Below are 20,135 nucleotides of genomic sequence, written 5' to 3'. Positions count from 1 at the left end.
TTAATAATGCTACATACATGCTTACATACATTTTACTTTTTAGTTCTGTTTTATTTTTCTGTTTTGATATGTTTCTATTTTATGTTTGTTTATGTCCTACTCTTTTTCATGTTAACATTATGTGCAATGCCTTGTTTGCTGCCTGCTGTGACACGCTTTTTTTTAATCAGTAAAGTATATCTAATCTAATCTGATCTAATTTTAGGTTACAATTAAAAGTCCAGTATTACATTTTCAACAGTAGGATTGTGAAGTTCATTCATACAATTTTCAGGTGTCATGTTCTTTGCACAACAATTACAGAGAAACCGTTTTTGTCAAATTACTAGATCATGTTCATTTAATATATAATACAAATATCCTGCAAGCAAAAGCAAAATGAGAATCTGAGACATTAAATACTTAAACATGATACAGCTAAAATATACACATAAATAAAATGTATACATTTGTAGTAGAAGTAATGAATTAAAGCAGGAATGTTGTATGCAAATGTAGGTCTTAATCCATATTCAGAAGTGATTCAAGTATGCGTAAACAGTGTTAAAACAGTAAGTAAAGCTGGTGTCAGGATAATGGTAAAAAGATAGGAAGATTGAAGTTGATGTGTATCAAGAGAAAAATAGAAAAGAGAAGCATAGGGTAAGTATAAATACTGCAGAATGTCAGTCACATTAAAAAAAACGTATACTGGATTTGTAATACTGATATAAATCATATATTACATATGGATATCTGAAATGGAGCTGATTGTGTCTTACTGTATGGTTGTTAATGTGGAAATTGCAGCAGGGAATTTGCAGATGTTCTTGTGAAAGTGCCATGCAAATACACAAAATACCACAATGACATATAAAAACACACATATTTATTACCATAAGTCAATCATTTTGTATTATTATTTATTTTATTCATTCCATTATTTCCATACAAAAGCATGTTGTGCATATTTCATGAAAACCCATACAAATTAACCATTGTATGGGTTAAACAGTATGTAGAAAAATGCACTTATTAACATACTGTTCAATAATATTTGTACACATCTGTCCTGTGAAATTGTATTATTTGCATGATTTGAACTTAACCCTTTTTATCCACATATATTTGTTTTGGATTTGCTCACAGTCTTGCCTTGGTTTGGTTTGGCGATTTCATTTTGTACCCTGGATAGAAAACTATCATATCTTAAGCACTTTGTTTTTACTCTGGTTCGGGAGCTGGTTCGGCATACAGGATGGGGTCATAAAGGTCACGCTTGAAATCATAGGGGTCAAAAGCAGGGGCTTCCTCGGTGGCTGGAGCTTCAGGGATGGGTTCCTCGACTTTAGCTTCCTCCTTTGTCTCTGCTTTCTCTTCAACAGGTGCCGCTGCGACTGTTTCCTGGATCGGGCGGGGAGGGTGATCGATGAGGCAGTCAGGGTCCCAGTACGGATCGCAGTCATACTCCATACCTTTAACAGTGACCTCAGGAGTAGGGGGAGGCGGGACAACTTTTTTGGGAGTAGGGGGAGGTGGGGGTGGTTTGGCAGGAGCAGCAGCTTTTATCTCTGCCACTGTTATGGGCCTGCAGGCGGGGTTAGCTCGTGGGTCGCACAGTACTGGAACAGCCCCCGTTGGCAGGTAGACGATCGCAGGATTGCACAGGGGGTCTTTGGGGTTACACAGATAGATCGTTGGAGCATTCTCCAGAGGGTCTGGTGTTGGACCAGGGGTAGTGGGGGGTAGGGGAGGTAGAGTGGTAGTAGTTGGTGGTGCGGTGGTGGTCAGCACACCCACGACACTTTGGTAACTGGAGGCATCTGGGCCGTAGGTCAGCTCCAAGTGACGCATCTGCTGATACAGCATCCGGATCCTGTCGATCTCATACAGCTGAACACAGAAACATATGAGATTTTTGGTTAAATACTGTAACACAAGTAGTCCCACCACCACTACCATAATCATTTACAATCAATCCTACTTACTCCTTCAGTGTGTCCAATGCTGTTGTAGAAGCGGTAGTAGGACTGGAAATCAGGAGTGCCTTTGTACCACTTTGGCTCAACGTTCCTCTTTGGGCGAGAGTTAGTCAGGAAATCATGTGCCTGGGCAGAGTCAATGTTAACATTACCTATGGAAAAACACAGATTCAGGAATTAAATGGGGAAATAGTTTTTGTTTAATCAATATCTATATTTATTTTGTATTTATCTAAGAGTCAGCAGAGGCATTTTAATTCCTTAACTGTTAGTATAAGTATTAATCTAGAAATACTACAAACTCAACTCACTTTTTTAATAGTTTACAAGTTAAGAATTTATGAAGAAAGTTAGTTTTAGGTATAATATCACTGAAATCATAGTGCTCTTTAATGTATTACATTTCTGTCTTGAAATATCTTAACTTTAGTACAGGTACTGCTCAGCTCTTAAGATCATTGAATTATAAGTTAAAATTGTGATACGAACCTTTGCAAGAAAATACCTTATTCACTATCTATTATATATATGTATATGAATACTTTCTAATTAACCATATGACCTTTATGATAGCATTACAATCTGAAATAAAGTAACACATTAAATACCTCCAGGGTTCTTTAATTTCATCAGAGATGTTGCTTCTAGCAAACCTGGAGAGAGTAGAGAATATATTAGACACCCCAAACTCAGTACTTCCCTCTGCAAGACGTTACACAGCAACCAACGGAGAAATTATTCAAGAAGTCAAGGTCAGATGAAAGTAGAATGATGTCATGCACAAACCTGGCATTAACAACACGTAGCATAGCGCCCTCAACGAGGACACCTGGGAAATCATCCTCAGCATCTGCAGTTGAAATGTCATGCAAAAACATTATTTTACATTCAGTCTTACATCACTGCTATAATACACGTCTATTTCATAAGTATAGCAGATACATGCATATTGAAAGCACAACAAATGTTGAAAATAAAACAAGAAAATATGCAAGGACACTTTCAACAATTATGAAGATACCCTGCTGGCAAAATAGAAAACCAGATTCCAATTGTTTTGTATTTAAGTAACTAACTAGTATCTTTCAAACATTTGGCAGGGGCAATGTGCACAAAAAGCGTCAAATGCGAAGCAAATGCTACTTCGTCTTACTTTTAAACTTGACCTATAAGACTGAGAAAGAAAACGTAACGTAGGCTACTCACCTGATGGTGCATCTCCCCAGTCCAGTTCTCATGTGCTGCACAACATAACTGTTCATAAGTACTGCTCTTAATACTGGGGCCTTTCCATTGGCCACTGAGCTGCAAGTTAGCCTAACTCCACCCTCATGCCGTTTCTGTTGAGACGTGGAAGATCTCATTAGTACACTGAGTGTGCACCAGCAGTAAAAGACCAACTTCAAACAAAATGGGTCTCCTTGTAAAGCCACAGGAAATGGTCCTGCAACTAACTGCAACTGCAACTAACTGCTCCTGCTTGGGCACCTATGGGTGCCCAAGCAGTTTCTCAGCTCTTTCTATGGGGTCATAGTCGTGGATGAAGCCATCAGTGGATGTAGAATGTATTCATAAAAAACAATACATTTTCCTAAATCTATAGCTGCCAAACACCCAAACAATATTTTGTTTTATGGCCAAAATATGCAAATCATGGCGACATGCACCCCTCTTACTGTACCCTAATTCTTGACAAAACATGCCTGGAAGGTAAAAATTAACCCTCTGTCCAAAACAGCTGGATATGTCCTTTTAACTTGCTGTTGGCCAGTCAAAAAATAGAGGGTGAGCCAAGTTACCTGCTGTTTAAGTCCCCAAAAAATATGCAAGAATGACGGGCTAGCTTCGTTCAAACACCACTGTAACGCAACCTGGGAAATTGTTGTTTAGGGACTTCAAACGAGCACTTTTATTAGTTTCCGCATTAATACACAAAATTCTGAATGCCTAAATAGAAAATACACATACATGCACAACAAAGGTTAAGAATATTATTATTATCATGTACTATTTGGTTAAATATTTAGAACATATAAAACATTTTTGGGTTATTTTGCACTTGTTTTTAACTCTTTGTCCATCCCGTCTCAATTGGGAACACAATGTTAAAGGTGGGGTAGGTAATTTTGAAGAAACCAGCTCGAGTGCGCTAGAATTTAAAAATACACAACCGGAAAAAATCGGCCACTTCCTTACAGAGCCCCTCCTCCAACACACACATGACCAATGAGGGCACGAGATAAGTTTGTGCACAGATAGAAGGCTGACAGGCAGGTAGGCCATCCAGTTATTTTAGCCGGGCCGGCTAAAATGATTGGTCGTGCTTTTTACAGTACTACGGCTTCAGATGTCATGACAGATGACATTTTTTTATGGATTTGTTGTCAAAGCACTTAAGATATTCATTGCTACCGGGATGTTAAGAGCATTCCATGGAATATAACAAAAAGTGTATCTCGAGCCGGTTTCTCAAACTTACCTACCCCACCTTTAAGAAACAAATTATATATTTTAAATGTTTACTTAAGGACGGAAGTGTGGATTCAGTTGTCAAACTATGCAAGTGATAACAAATAATGTGGCCATGTGATATAAAAAACCCCACATTTAATATTTCTTAAAGCACTTCGGGATTTGAAGTCAAATATGAAGTGCTTTATAAATGAAACACATTATTATTATTATTATTATTATTAAAGTCTGAACGGGCTACATTTAGTGAAGACTTATGGTAGGAAACAGTGTTGTATAACCCATTAGAGTCAAATGCTGTGTGTAAGTGTGTTTGTTTTGGCCTTCCCACCGGCTACAAAATGCCATGGAGTGTCATGACATGGAGTCAGACCAAACACCTCCCTCAGAGCAGCCACATACTTGTTTTTAGCTGGCTTCAATGCATTTATTGGTTATCTTTTGACTATCCACATGTTCCTCGGGGCTCACCTGCCTGCTCAGTGTTTTTCATTTCAACAGTGAAGCTAATTCTATCCTTTAAACCAGCAGGCAAGGCTGCGATCAAAGAGAGCAAGAAGGAGACAGGGAGTCTATGTGGGCTTTGCCAGGTGGCTAATGGTGAACATCATCTGGTAATTGCTCTGCACGCAAAAATGTGAGCGTCAGGGTACCTGTTACTTTTAAATGATATACATTTATTTTACCTGTACGCTGGGACAAACAGCCGGCTAACAAAATAAATCAACTTATTTTACAGAAGGCTTTAGAAGGGCAAACATAAAATGCCCCTATAGGAATCTGATACTATCTTTTCAATTTTTGCAGGCTTGTCAGCCTTACACTTTTATATTATTTCTATTGGCTGTATTTAATCATTACATTAAGCCACTACTTGTCAATGGATAAGAGCACATCTGGATTTGTATTGTTGTAGCTTGACAATTGTGGAGATAAAAATCACCAAATAATAAACATCATACTGCAATATCTCTAAATGTTAACCATAAATGTTACAAAGCATTTACAATGTTCCATACCCTTCATTCCATTGCCATGCTTGGGCCATATTTCCACTATGCATGTTCAAGGTGCTGCTCCATATTCCTGTTGTTAACCATGCTACATTGCAGGTATTTTGGATTCAACTTTCTCTCTTGCTTGCTGAAGAAGAAAATGTGCAGGTCTGGAGTCAACTGGGCAGAAAACAAAGTTGTCAGTTACGGCTAGCCCTAAATTGGTCCTTTCTTGGACCACAAGATTAAGTAATGGAATAAGCCTAAGCTAAGCCTCATGTCAACACCACTCTTCGTCAGTGGTGGAAGAAGTATTCCGATTCTTAATTTAAATAAAAGTATTAACAACCCCCTCCCCACATACACAAACACACCCATCTAGCACCAGACACTTTTCTACTACACTGCTATGGACAGTCCGTTACACTACTGTACATATTTGTAGTGTTCTAATATATTCATCCTCATCCGTTTTGAAGTGAATGTTATTTTGTAAATGTTGACGGTTGTGCCTTTTATTTATGCCTCTTAATTTGTGCATATGCATATGTGTGTCTATGTTTGATAATGTATATATATATATATATATATATATATATATGAAAATGGTTGTACAGGTATGAATAAATGTATATCAATCAATCAATGTTTATTTATATAGCCCAATATCACAAATGTTACATTTGTCTCAGTGGTCTTCACAGTGTGTACAGAATATCAGTATGACAATACGACACCCTCTGTCCTTACTTAGACCCTCACATCGTACAAGGAAAAACTTCCAGAGAAAACCCACAGTTTAAAGGGAAAATGGGAGAAACCTCAGGGAGAGCAACAGAGGAGGGATCCCTCTCCCAGGACGGACAGACGTGCAATGTATATATACCTATGATATATACACATATGTATTGTATATATGTATATTTTTTTATACATTTTTATCTTTACTCCTCGGGATTGTGAGAAACAGCATCTTGATCACCCTGTCTGCCTCATAAACAGAAGATTGACAATAAAGTTGACTTTGACTGTGAAAATATTCACATTATTGTAAGTAAAATTCTGGCATACAAAACCATACTTAGAGATATAAAACTAGACAAATTCAGCTTAACTGAAAGCTGTAATAGTATTAATAAGAAACAAAGCACATTTGGTTCTTTCACCCTTTGCTCTTACTGCTGCCTGTTGCCATACCTGAACTCCTTAATATTAAGTGTTGAAGACACAGACAGATGTGTGCTGCCCCCAAGTGGCTTACTTGTTGCATGTTTCAAATCAGCTGAATATACAACCTTTTAGTAAATAGCAGTATCAGGGGAAGTTCAGTGGACACAGGTAAAGCTAATATCACATTAGCTGTTACATGAATTATCAAAGAAGAGAACCTAAAGGGGATATACAGATATAGATTTGGGGGGATTTAACTGTTTCCAGTGCCAGAGACTAATGTTGAGCGTCAGTGGAGGGAAAAGTACTCAGATCTTGTACTTAAGTAAAAGCACCATAGTGTAGGAATACTCTGTTACAAGCAAAAGTCCTGCAATCATAGTGTGACTCAAGAAAAATGAGTCACACTAAATTCGAATTTAAGTATTTTATATATCATTAATCCAAATCTGCAAAGTAACTAAAGGTCCTAATTAAAAGTATTGGAGTAAAAGAACACTGAATTGTAGTGGAGTAGAAGTACAAAGTAGCATAAAATGGAAATTATCAAGTAAAGTACAAGTCCCTCAAAATTGTACTCAAGTACAGTACTTGAGTAAAAATACTTACTTCCCTGGTCTGTTGAGTGTAAAGGGATCAAAATCATTATTAAATGGGCATGCAGGTATTTAGTGAAACTGTGCAGTTTTCGATGCTTTATCTAACTGAAGGCCCGCAGTGTCAGACTTTTAAAAACATTATGATATAAATGTTTCTTATGTAGAACTGATTTTTTTTTTAATACTGGTGTGTGTTCAAAACTATAATTAATTTACTGGTAATGTACGACATATTTGGTTGCCAACCGGCAATATACCTGAAGAAAAGAAGAAGTTCCTGGGTTGTTGACCTGTCAGCGTTGTAGTGCAAGCTGTCACTGGCACTGCTGATAACTTGTCTGACTCTGTCCAACCGGTAACGTTAGATGCAGTTTTTGCCTGCAACACAGCGAGTTCCGGGGCGTTGAATTGACAGATTTATCGTACTTCCCGTTGTTGCTGGGGTCAGCTAACCGGCGAGCTAACGGCTAAAGTTAGCTCACAGTCGAATCAGCTTAACAGCTAGCTTGCTAGCTAGCATTCGACGGTAGATAGCCAGATAGCCGCGTCAGCTAGCTTTTTTGCAGTTAGCTAGCTAGCCTGCTGGCAGTAGGAGTCTAGGAAGCCGCCCACTCCTACTAGCAGCATTCCGGACGAAAGCGTACACAAGTAAGTAAGCGGAAACCTTAACAAGATGTTTAACGTTAGCTAATATTGCTATCTGGGTTTACTTAGCATATTGATTTTAAGGATTTTTGCCAGAGGAGAAAGCGTCCAGTAAGCCAGTGTTTGACAGTTGAGCTGCACAACCTGTGTGGCCAGTCAACTTGTCTGTCAGCTGTTTTAGTCACTGATGTAAACGGTGTCATTAGTCTAATAATGCATACTGTGTATTATGCTAACTCGAATACGTTTTGGCATGCCTGTATGACGTTATCCAAGCGACATATTAAACTAAGTAGGAAAGCAGACAAGGGGAACATTGTGTGAAATACAGCTGAAGCCTGTGTCCGGGAACTATCAGGCCTAAGAGCGAAATGGGCCCTTGATTTCTGAATTTTAACTCGACCAAAAGCACGATAACATAATAATAGTGACTTTTTAATGGATCTCCCAGTCCACAATGTCAAAAGAAAATAGGTTAAAAATGATTTTGATCATCGATTAATCAATTGAGTATTTTATAAAGCTACATGTAGAAACATTTCTGGTTCCAACTTCCAACTAGAAGCTGGTCCAAGGATTTGCATGGTTGCAAACATAATTTGTGGGGGTTTTAGTCTGTTGCTCGATCTATATGAGCATTTTAAAAACTTCATCTGGGGCTCTGGGGAATTCTGACAAGCAGCTTCACTATTTCTATATTTCTGTTGAATTACTGGAGACATTATTTAACATTTTCATCTGTAATGCCAATTGTGTTAGTAACATCCCTGAATGAACTTCAAGCTACACTAAATGGCAATCTAATTAATTGCATTGTCATACTAAGGTTGCAGGGGCTATCATTGACCTCTGCTGCAGAGAAAAATCACTGCACTGTGCTTTGGTTGCTCTCTTATTATAGCAGCCTGTTTCAGTTATGTTGACACTTGCTGTTCATGTAAATCTCCTTCGAAAGTGTGTGAAAGTCCTGCAGGCTTCTCGCTCTCCGGGCTCAGCTGTTGCCAAGATAAAGAGGCAGACGCTTGTTGTGCAAGAGCCCTGTGTGGGATCAGGTAGCTGTCACTGATAAGATCATGCACAGCCACGTCTATCACACATTTCACTGAGTCACACTTTCATAACTAACCCTATGGTTCATCCAAGGGTTGTGGAGCAAGTTAAAGGGATAGTGCAGGTTTTAAAAGTCGGTGTGTGTATGAGGGTCGTGTCTATAGTGTTGCCTACATTAGATGGCGGGAGAAGCATTTAAACGTGCACACATGGAAGCCAAGCAACCTTTCCTGTGGGCAGGGGCAGCACCAAAACAGATTTTAGCCACCTAAAAACAATGATATAAGTCCAAGTGTGCGTTATATTTAGAATATTTTTGTCCAGTCAGCAATTTGCATGTTCTGTCAGGTAAAATTAAGCTTTTTGTCAAAGGAATGGTAGCTTTAAAGAGAATCTAAATAGCTTCAGTTCCCTTATCTTCAGTGCCGGTGCTCCTGACTCTGGATAATAAATCTCACGCAACCCCCGCAAACAAATCCGACTTATTCCTTTAAAGAAGTGATGAGGCGAGACACTGAATGGGTCCCTCCCTTTAATGAGCTGAGGCTTTATTTATGCTTGATGGAATGAGTGGAATGTTGCAGAGCCCACAGGATCTCTGGTGTTAGGACATCAGCAGAGTTTCTATTGTTTCACTCAATAAGACGTACAGGTGGATGTCACATCATCTTCGTGGCTGGGATCTCTGAAGGTATTTCCATCTCGGTTTTAGCTGTAATAAAACAGGTCCTAGTTCTGTTATAGCAGGACAGCTATGGGCTCATTTAAGAGACTTACTTACACTCGGCTAGGTTTCTTTATCTTCTGGTTTCAGCTTCTTTAATGTGGGAAGTGACTGCTTTTACCTCTGGGTTTTCATGTGTTGTATTGAAGTTTACCTACTGTTTCCTGTTTTTTATTCAGCTAACAATTCAAGGAATAATTGAAAAATGTATCTTAAGCAATAGGCTTTACTTATTTTTTTCCAGGCCTATTTTATAATATCTACAGATAACCAGGATGTTGATCTCTTTGAAATCGTTTACTCTGTCTTATCGCATGCCTTTTTTTTACCTTCGATGCCACTTTTGCTGTAACACCGCTGCGGGACTGATAATGGAAAATATATACTTTCAGAACAAAATGTTGAAACAGGTGGTGTTTGTTTTTTTGAATTCCAGTTGACCTTCCTATGTGACACTCCGCTTGTTTTATCCAATGCTTCCTGGTGGTTGATCAAGCCGAGGCACACACTGAGTTCTCCCTCTGTTACTGGGTCAAGGTTGACTCCGTATTTGTCATCGGCCATTAATCACTGGTCCTGAATGCTATATATACTATATTTATATATGATTGAGTTCCTGTCCAGCATGTGGAAACATTATCCTGAGTAAAACTGCAGCGTCTGCATCTCGAAGGTGTCAAAGCAGCACGGCGCGTGTTAAGTAAGCTCTGATTTAATTGCGTTTGTCTTGACATTTGACACAGATGGAGGCCCAAAGCTCCAGCGACATGCTGCTGTCCAGAAAGAGGAGGAGAGAGAGCTCCACCCGGGACACAGAGGAGGCGGAGAGGCTTGTGAAAGTCCCCAGATGTACTGTGGTGAGTCAGCTGTGTTCTTTGGCTGTCATTGAGCAGCGTGTTGTTGTCCAGCAGTTTCTATTGGCTCTGTGTAGCCAACTATGACTGTCTCTCTCTCTCAATATATATATGTGTGTGTATGCATCGCTCAACTTACTAGAAGAATGTTGAAAAATGAAATTCACATTCAGTATATTAAAACATTCTTACTGTATCTGCTATGTGTGGCCTGTGTCACACGTTCTATAACACTAACAGCATTTATTCCCAAATCAAATTGTTCCAGGAAAGGATATTACAAAATCATTACGCGACCATTTTCCTTATACCAACAAGGGAAGAGAAAATTAATCACCAAGGTGTCTTGTTATAATTTTTGTGTGAATAAATAATAAAGTTACTTAATCGCTGACATATTCCACTCATTTTGATTCGGGTCTTTTAGGGATTGAAGCACCCTGCGCCTTTTGCAGATGAGCTGGAGCCAGTGACTAAAAAGCCCTACGTGAGGGTCAACATGGAGGAGGCGAAGAGGGGGACACATCGTGAGTCTTATTCCTCAGTCTGTCGGTTAATATGTCTACTTATTGCCTCCTGATCCTTTGACCTTTTCCCACCAATATCAGTACACAACCTCTCAATATTGAATATAGTCATACCAGTGGCGAGCCGTGACTTTTTATTGCCCGGACACACCAATCTGACAACAAAGAACTGACGCAGACGGACCCCGACTGTTGCGTCGCCTCGCGTCTCTGCGTCTTGGCCATGTGTCGCACTGGAATACACCGCAAAGACTTCAGCCGACGGCCAAGAAGCACGTACGAACTGCGCATGCGTGAGTGGCAATAGCTCTCCTTACCAGCAGGCGGCGGTAGTGTGTATTCGTCATTCAAAAGAGGCAACAACCGGAAGACAGACTGCGTGATAACCGAGAGAAGAAGAACAGACTGCGTGATATAAACAAACAAAAAATAGCGTGTGCGTTCCATTTTCACTCTACAACGAGAAGCTCATGGGGCTTTCCCGAACCTGTGTCGAGTTTGTTTGGGTCCCTCACTTCCGTTCTCTTCTCATGCACTGATTCACTAGCTGAACAGCCAATCAAAGTGATTTATTTTGCCGACTGCCTTTGGCCGACTTTTTTCGGCCGAAAAGGCGTAGGCCCAGCTGAAAAGCCCCGACGGTGCGGGACACACCAATCTGAGTAGGGCGTGTCGACGCTCATCGTCGGCCTGACGCCGATAATCGGCCTGACGCCGATAATCGGCCTGGTGTGTCTGTGCCTTTTATACCTAGGCCCTCTGACCCACCTTCCCTTGGAAAAAAAGAAGAGTTATTACGTCACAGCGTATACTTCAGCGGAATATCAAAACAGCGGCCTGGGGTGCAAAACGCATCAATGACAGCGACCCTCTACCACACAGAACAACACCATTTATATAAACACCTATCATGACAGGGAACCCACAGCCAAGTAGCAATTACAAATGAATGAAGTCGGCACGGCGGCCCGCATTGAAAATGACTTAGGCCTACCTTTGATGATCAAATCACTGAAACACAAAGTCCATCCTCCTGTCCTTTTGGATGAAGCACTTGATGGCGGGTCATGCAGCTGATCCTTTGCCACTCCAGTTTATCATTGTAACTCAATCTTGAAAATGACTCGGTTAATAATTTGGCAACGATGTCATCACTATCACTGAAGTGAGCCATCATGAACAAACTTATGCTAATCATAAATCTATCGATTAGATTTATGATTCGAAAATAATAAAAGTAGGGTAGACATGTGGATATTATCCGGCTGAACAAAACGTGCATTTATCTAACGGGTTCGTTTTCCACAGACCTTATTTCGAGCTATTTTCCAAAACCTTATGGAGAAATCCCATTGCTCTTTTGTCGAGGGAATCCGAGCGAAGCCTACTTCCGGGTTTTAGAACCCGTCACTGCACCACTTGCATAGACTTCACAGGGGGCGGAACTTGTCATAAAGTCCGCGAAAATAAAGCCCACCCATTTAGAGAGAAGATATGATTGGTCAATTGTACTGTCATTTGACATTACTCTCTCGTTGAGCTACTGTAGCGGGCCCTCTGTGAATGTACAGCAGGACCACAAATCAGCTCCTATCTTCACAGTAACTCGCAGAGACGACCAAAGGAGCTTCTTTCATGTAACCCTTCACATTCCAACAGAAACTGAACAGGCAGATTCGAATTTTAATTAAAAAAAAAAACCAAAAAAATATTTTAAATGTTTTCAAATATTGTTTTTTTAGAATATCTTAGGCCCTCAGAGAGGGTCTAGAGGGCCCTGACGGCTCGCCACTGAGTCATACATATAAAAAGTGCTTTATCCCTCTGTACAGAATAATAACTCTTGCATCTCTTGTCTCTGTCCAGCTGACAGACCGGTGCGGGTGTATGCAGATGGTATCTTCGATGTTTTCCACTCGGGCCACGCCAGAGCACTCATGCAGGCTAAGTGCCTCTTCCCCAACACACACCTCATCGTAGGAGGTAAGTCTTTGTCTGTGAATAAGTGTGTCCATTCAGGCTTTCACAGCAGCAGACCTTTTATTAGCTGCTTCTTTGTGTGTAAAACAAAAAAAAGGGAAACTATTGAGACAGTTCCAGTTCAGTCTGACAAAGCCAGGAAAAGATAAACTGATAATTAATAATGCAAGAAAACGAACATTAACTGATACATTGTGAGATATTACTAAATGTTGCTAGGTCTATTTGTGATGATCGAATCATGGTTAAGGACATTTCCAACAATAATTTCTATGTCTCTTTCTCTTCAAAGTGTGCAGTGATGACCTGACCCACACATACAAGGGCTTCACAGTGATGAATGAGGATGAGCGATACGATGCCATCAGTCACTGCCGCTACGTGGATGAAGTGGTGCGGAACGCTCCCTGGACGCTGACGCCGGAGTTCCTGGCAAAACATCGCGTGAGTGGATGAAACGGAGGAACATCAAGACAAAACAACACATTTACAGAATGGTTTATTGGTTGGTTTATACATCAAACATCTTTAGTTGAGAGATTGAGAATGAGTTGGCAAGCCACCATTCTGATCCTCTGTAACTTCTCCCTCCCATTTCTTTGTGTGTCCGTACACTTTGTAGACTGCTGTGTTGATGTGTGTTGTAATGACTCCTCCAGATTGACTTTGTGGCCCACGACGACATCCCATACTCCTCTGCAGGCAGTGATGACGTGTACAAACACATCAAAGAAGCTGGTGAGTGGAAAGAAACCAAGAGTGGGGTGTGGTAGCATGTCATTACTGTAAAAGACACAGTTCACTACTTTTACTGTGTTACTGTTGTCTAATAAAATGGATCATGGATTAGTGGAAACTAGTGCAGCATAAAGTCATTAACTAGTGTCGCTGGAATACCATATAGAGGTGTAGTAATACCTTGCTGTTAAATACCACATTTTATTAATACTGGTACTTTAGTGTGTGTGTGTGTGTGTGTGTGTGTGTGTGTGTGTGTGTGTGTGTGTGTGTGTGTGTGTGTGTGTGTGTGTGTGTGTGTGTGTGTGTGTGTGTGTGTGTGTGTGTGTGTGTGTGTGTGTGTGTGTGTGTGTGTGGGTGTGTGTGTGTGTGTGTGTGTGTGTGTGTGTGGTGTGTGTGTGTGTGTGTGTGTGTGTGTGTGTGTGTGTGTGTGTGTGTGTGTGTGTGTGTGTGTGTGTGTGTGTGTGTGTGTGTGTGTGTGTGTGTGTGGCCAGCGGCTTATCAACAGTAGCATAGCAGAGGCTTGTGATCCACCATAAGGTTATAAAAAGACACATAGGCCTTGTAGTCTGAACTAGACAGCAAACTCTTAATTGCTCCAACATTGTTAACTACAGCGCAGCCTCAGAGCCATATTTGTGTTCACAGCGTCACTGCCTCAGAGGAAACTGAAATTCCCTCAGATCATTCCACTGAGAGGAAGCTCAACAGAATAGACCCCTGCAGGGATTTAACCCGAGAAATGCGAAGGTGATCCTTATTAATAGTTTAGATAAAAGAATATATATATATAAACACTATGATACAATAATTCACTCCTGTGGTTCTGTGGCTTCTTTTCACTTTCCACTGCCCTGCATTGACGAAAAATCTGAATTTGAAGTACCTTGTTCTCTCATCTATTATTCCTGATTATTCAGCATCGATATCTTATAGGCAGGTTATGTAATCATTGGTATAGTGACAACACTGTATGCAGTAATAAGAACACAGATCCATGCGTTCAGACACATACAGTAAAGCGTATAAGGCAGGGGTGTCGAACTCAATTTCATCGCGTGCCACATTGGCATTAAGGTTGCACTCAAAGGGCCGGTTGTAACTTTAAGAATATATAAATATGCATTTATAAATATATAATATATATACATATAAAATAATGTATTATATTACATTATTGCCTCTGCATTGAATTATTATCAGATAGGGTAATAACTTCATAATAAACTACGTATGAAAGCAGAAGTCTTGGGCAAATAATTGCAAGTCTCTTCAGTGGGCATGTCACAAAACGAGATGCATTGTGGGACATGTAGTTTATGGACAACGTGCTTCTGTAATGGCTTGAAGCTTGCCGACGGGCATGTCTGAAACTCGACCAACAACCAATCACATGAATCTCCCGTCCCTGACACACAAGCAGCGGTTTGATTGGCTAGAGCTTGTACTGGCATATGATTCGATTGGCTGACGCTTCTGCCGAGGCTTCAAAAGTTGAACATTGCTCAACTTTTGCAGTGAGCAACGCCCGCAACGCTCCGCGTCGCTTCCCACAATGCAGTTCGGCGAAAAGTGACGTCACCCAATTCAAAGTGAATGATGAAGCGTCAACGCACGCCGCTGTGTCTAACCGTATAATAAACGTATTATATCCTTTGCACGCTCTTGCGGGCCACATAGGGCCTTGAGTTTGACACCCCTGAAGGGGAAGGTTAATTCCTACATCTGTATCTGGTGAGTGCTGACCTTCTCCTCCCCCGCTCCCCTCCCCCCTCCACAGGGATGTTCGCTCCCACCCAGCGGACAGAGGGCATCTCCACCTCTGACATCATCACACGCATAGTGCGAGACTACGATGTGTACGTGAGACGCAACCTGCAGCGAGGATACACGGCGAAGGAGCTCAACGTCAGCTTCATAAACGTACGACAGCTAGCTTCAGTTCAGTCATAAGTAATTAGTCATTCGCATCTTTCTTTTTTGATCTAACCTTTGTTGTCCCACCCATCATCAGGAGAAGAAGTACCACCTGCAGGAGCGCGTGGACAAAGTGAAGAGGAAGGTGCGTGACGTGGAGGAGAAGAGCAAAGAGTTTGTCCAGAAGGTGGAGGAGAAGAGCATCGACCTGATCCAGAAGTGGGAGGAGAAATCCAGAGAATTCATCGGCAACTTCCTGCAGATGTTCGGCCCCGAGGGCGCTCTGGTGAGGATGCTGGTTCAGTCTCTAATCGTTGTTTAACCAGGCAGCAACACATCCTTCTTCACACCGTCACACTGGTCACTGCTGCTCTGCCTGGGACATCTAGTAGAAATGTAATGACGGTCACCTCGGTTACACACATGTAATAACATACCAAAGAGCACCTCATCCTTTTGCTACTTAATAATAGTAAATACACAGAAAGCATTCATTATTTCAGTAAATGTATTGGACTTCTTTTCATTTGCTGTCCATTTTAAAATGGCATACACATGTCCATAACCTTAAAAGCTTTGGTATGCTTACAGAACCTGCTACTATTCTATTCAGACTTGTGTTACATCATACACTTCAATTCGATTACATTGAATGCCACTAACCCAACATTTAAGAAGGGTTGGTTCACTCCACTTGTATTCCTACATTCAAATAGTTAGCACTACGATTCCTTTTGTACAATTGCAAACAGGAAAACCCAAAAGCCCATTTAACAGTTAGAAACAAGTCAGGGAAGAGGAGAGGTGAATATTGCTACTTTGCAATGTCAACTTTTGTATACATTATTTTAATAAGTATGAACCCAAGAATTCATAATGCGTTTCTGTCCCCAAAGATGTCTGTGACGTCCATTTGTTTTACTCAGAGATGGAGTATACTGGAATCCTGGACTCGGACTCGAGTGCCGATTTTTGGGACTCGTGACTCGACTCGGACTTGCGCACTGATTGACGCGACTTGGACTTGTGAATTCTCGCGCACGATGACTTGGACTCGGACTCGTGAATCTTCCCCCCCACAATGACTCGGACTCGAGCAAGTTTTCTCTGGAGTCTGATGTCCTCTATCCTGGCGTACTGGGCCCCGCTATTCCAGTCTAAAGATGTCTAGAGACACCCCCCGCAGCGTGCTGTATGCTTTCACACATTCTGCTTCCACATTGGAAAAGAGCAGCGCAAAATGATCGTTATGTGGAAACAATATTGAAGAGAAGGCTCCGTAACACATTACACTAAGGATCGAGTTCAGACATATAGGCTGTCTTGAACACTATCATCAGAGTAACATGATCTAATCAATAAATAAAGATTCAGCATAACACAAAAGCACATGGCTACTTAACATGCAGAATGACATCATTTTGCATACTAAGTAGCCATGTGCTTTCTGTGGCTAAATCTTTATCAGTAAACCGATTTAACCAGTAAAAGTTCCTTCAAAATAAGAGTCCCGATCTTATTACTATCAAAATAAAAGTGCCAAACGAAAATACATACAAATATTATCACTTCTCTAAAAGGTAACTCATTTTAAATATAGTTAGACATATTAAAGGTAATTTACAATAATAATAATATTATTAATATTAATATTAGTAACAAGCTTTATATTTGTATAGCACCTATTACAAGAATTGTAGCCAAACTCGCTTCGGTTCAATAGACAGATTAGTATGACAGGATAAAAGCAATGTAGAGGAGCAGCTACATTTCAACACGAAGATTAATACATGAAGACTTGTGACTCGGCCTTCACTTGGACTCTTCTTAGGTGACTCAGACTTGAACACAGGTAATTCGGACTCGACTCGGACACTCCTTGGGTGACTTGGACTCGAAGAGTGGTGACTCGAGAGTGACTTGGACTCGTGAATTGGTGACTTGACTACAACACTGGTTTTACAATACATTTATTTCTTTGTAGTTTAGAAAGACAGACGGCTACATTAGCGTACGGGAAAACAGCTAGAGTGGTGAATAAAATGTTGCTGAATGAAATAGGACTAACTAAACAGTAAAGCCTCAGAACCGCTCTCTGTCTGTTTGAAGCACAGTTTGTAATCCTGAATCCATCCCATCCACATGTTTCAGACCTCCTAACGTTCCCCCCCCCCCCCACAGAAGCACATGCTGAAGGAGGGGAAGGGTCGCATGCTGCAGGCCATCAGCCCGAGGCAGAGCCCCAACAGCTCCCCCTCCCGAGAGGAGCGCTCCCCCTCTCCCACCTTCCGCCTCCCCTTCTTCACCAAGACCTCCCCTCCTCCCTCGCCTCCCCCCCACCACAGCGGCGCCCGCGGATACCTCGTCAGCGAGGACGACGATGACGAAGACGACGAGAGCTAGAGCACACCTGGATCCATCGCTGTCGCCGGGGGTTACCGTCAGACGCTAAGGCTGTCGACTCACATGGTTTTCATCGAGCTCCTGCTTCCATTTTTTTTTTTTCTGTTTATGATTTTTACATTTTTAGCACTTCAGTGTAACCATACTAGCAAGTTCCTCCACAGCTTTTGTTTTAAAACAGACATTGTTATCCTCTTTGTTTCTGTGTATTGGTCAGTAAACTGTACCACTAGTCATTCATGTTCTTTGAATATTAGTTTGATTTATCTCCGTCACTTTTCATGTTGAGTTAATCAGTCTCTCACCAGCACTTAGGGATATTTTCAGGGGTGCACTCTTCCATATACTGACAGGTTCTTAAAGGTTGGCGTTGTGAAGTAGAGGTTTGTGTTTTCGTCATGGCTTTAGCGGGAGGTATACTTTCGGTATTTCGCTGGAGTGGCACGTGTAGTTTGTTGTGGGAGCGGTGAACTGAGATGTTTAAACGTGTCCTGGAAGTCTTTCAGAGCAGGTCAGGAAACTGGACAATTGAATGATGTGGGGCAGTTTATAATCTGCTCATACTAACAAGAACATGACTTTAAACTAACAGGAAAACTCCAGATGATGTCAGATCTGAACCTGGGAGTGGAGTTTCACTAAACAGCAGCTTTGCAAGTTTGTCTGCCTGCCTTGGGGGTCTGCGTGTATGTGCATGTGATGTTTCTGAGTGCAAGTCGGCATGTTCGCACGCCTGTTGACAGATCTGGGTTCAGCTTTGACTTTTACTGCATACAGTAATACCTTTTTCTTTTATGACAAGAATCAGTCTTTGGAAGACTAGTTTTAAACTGGACGCCTTTCTCGCAACAACGACCCATTTAAATGTCGATGTAGAAATACTTATTTTTGTAGATTTCATCCGTCTTTATCCTCTGTACAGATAATAAGCTTAATCATTTCTGTTTAGAATCGCTTTCACAGTTTGAGCCAGGCTGGAGTTATGTTATGGTTTGCTTTGTTTGACTGCATCCCCTGGGCCTGTAATCATTCAAATTGGATACACACAATAGAAAGTTATCAGAACTGTCTCAATTCCTTACTTCTCTTGATGGATACGATCTGAGGTTAGTTGGAGTTAGAAGCACACTTTTATGAGACACACACGGCAAAATATAAAACTGTCTTAAACATTGAGCTTTTTTCACCAATCTGCAGGACTTCTGCTGGTGTTGAGGGTTCGGGATCCTGTACTCAAAACTCCCGATCAACGTTTATGTAGCTACCTCCTTCTGCCCTGAACTGATTTAGTTTCCTGAGATGAGCACAAAGTTTGAACATTTTGTTTTTTGTTCTGAGCCGTTCGCCGCACTGAAACAAGGTGACCGAGTCCCTCCGGCCTGGGTGTGCTTTTCCTTCATTAATGCGTGTGTTGTCTCCTATATAACTGAAATATAAAACATCACAGCTGATCTGAAGATGTAATGCAATACTGTGAGATGACTAATATAAATGTTGGCAGATGTCAGATTGATCTGTGCTAGGCTTGGTTTCCCAAAAAGAACTTACAATGAAATCAATCTTCGCTGCAGCCTCTATTCTTCAGGGTGTGATTCAGATTTCAAGGTTGGAACAATAACTCATGATTCCCATCGCTATTAATTCCTACTTTTTGGAATTGAGAGCAAATCCAGCTGTAATTTGTGCTAAGCTACTTTTGGGAACCCTCGCCTCGATTCTTGTGGAATCTGTTCCTTTAAATCTGTGTGAACTTCTCAGTCAGCATGTCCGGGAGTCAGGTGGCAAAAAGATTTAGGGCAAGCCGATAACTGTCACTACTGCTAGATACAAATGTAAATGTTTTAAACCGCAGTTTAATCATGTATCATTTTACTTTTTTGTTTTTAGTCCTGGATGTAGAGGAAAGGCGAGACAGGAAAAGTGTATTAAACATGTTGGCTAAAGCATTTCTGGACTGAGACGTTTCTTTTTGTTGTGGGTTGCCGGGGTTTTCACCCGGGTGCCAATAGCATCAGACTTAAAAGATGTGTATATATTATTTCCAAAAGAATCAACAGTTTACATATTTTATTTTTCAATACTAAATCAGTTGATTCTTTC

General features: G+C 41.0%; 2 protein-coding genes across 3 annotated transcripts; one reads left to right on the top strand and one right to left on the bottom strand.

Annotated features, from left to right (window-relative positions):
• Positions 1–929: 929 nt before the first annotated feature.
• Positions 930–7,534, bottom strand: and3 (actinodin3). The gene is made up of 7 exons (XM_034104054.1): positions 7,455–7,534; positions 5,453–5,608; positions 3,168–3,301; positions 2,748–2,811; positions 2,570–2,614; positions 1,968–2,113; positions 930–1,872 (listed from the first exon to the last, which is right to left on the bottom strand). Exons 3-7 carry the CDS (start codon positions 3,177–3,179, stop codon positions 1,204–1,206), a joined length of 936 nt encoding a protein of 311 aa, XP_033959945.1. The 5' UTR covers positions 3,180–3,301; positions 5,453–5,608; positions 7,455–7,534; the 3' UTR covers positions 930–1,203.
• A 111-nt stretch (positions 7,535–7,645) lies between these two features.
• On the top strand, positions 7,646–19,981 carry pcyt1aa (phosphate cytidylyltransferase 1A, choline a). 2 transcript variants are annotated; one of them, XM_034104050.2, is made up of 9 exons: positions 7,646–7,845; positions 10,360–10,473; positions 10,898–10,997; positions 12,864–12,980; positions 13,270–13,421; positions 13,637–13,715; positions 15,496–15,638; positions 15,730–15,918; positions 17,814–19,981. In XM_034104050.2, the coding sequence occupies exons 2-9, from the start codon at positions 10,360–10,362 to the stop codon at positions 18,033–18,035; spliced, it is 1,116 nt and encodes a 371-aa protein (XP_033959941.1). In that variant the 5' UTR covers positions 7,646–7,845; the 3' UTR covers positions 18,036–19,981. The 2 variants fall into 2 exon arrangements, with proteins under 2 accessions (XP_033959941.1, XP_033959942.1); XM_034104051.2 differs by lacking the exon at positions 7,646–7,845 and adding an exon at positions 9,462–9,583.
• Positions 19,982–20,135: the final 154 nt, after the last annotated feature.

The sequence above is a fragment of the Pseudochaenichthys georgianus genome, chromosome 17 (assembly GCF_902827115.2).
Source record: "Pseudochaenichthys georgianus chromosome 17, fPseGeo1.2, whole genome shotgun sequence".
NCBI lineage: Eukaryota > Metazoa > Chordata > Actinopteri > Perciformes > Channichthyidae > Pseudochaenichthys > Pseudochaenichthys georgianus.
This window is presented reverse-complemented; position numbering and strand designations above follow the sequence as displayed.

Excerpts from the sequence above, each read along its gene's own strand:
- pcyt1aa (XM_034104050.2), top strand. The coding sequence starts at position 10,360 with ATGGAGGCCCAAAGCTCCAGCGACATGCTGCTGTCCAGAAAGAGGAGG. Across the intron at positions 12,981-13,269 it reads CACACACCTCATCGTAGGAG|TGTGCAGTGATGACCTGACC; the intron begins GTAAGTCTTTGT and ends TTCTCTTCAAAG. Across the intron at positions 15,919-17,813 it reads TCGGCCCCGAGGGCGCTCTG|AAGCACATGCTGAAGGAGGG; the intron begins GTGAGGATGCTG and ends CCCCCCCCACAG.
- and3 (XM_034104054.1), bottom strand. Across the intron at positions 2,615-2,747 it reads CTACGTGTTGTTAATGCCAG|GTTTGCTAGAAGCAACATCT; the intron begins GTTTGTGCATGA and ends TACTCTCTCCAG. Across the intron at positions 2,114-2,569 it reads GAAATTAAAGAACCCTGGAG|GTAATGTTAACATTGACTCT; the intron begins GTATTTAATGTG and ends GTTTTTCCATAG.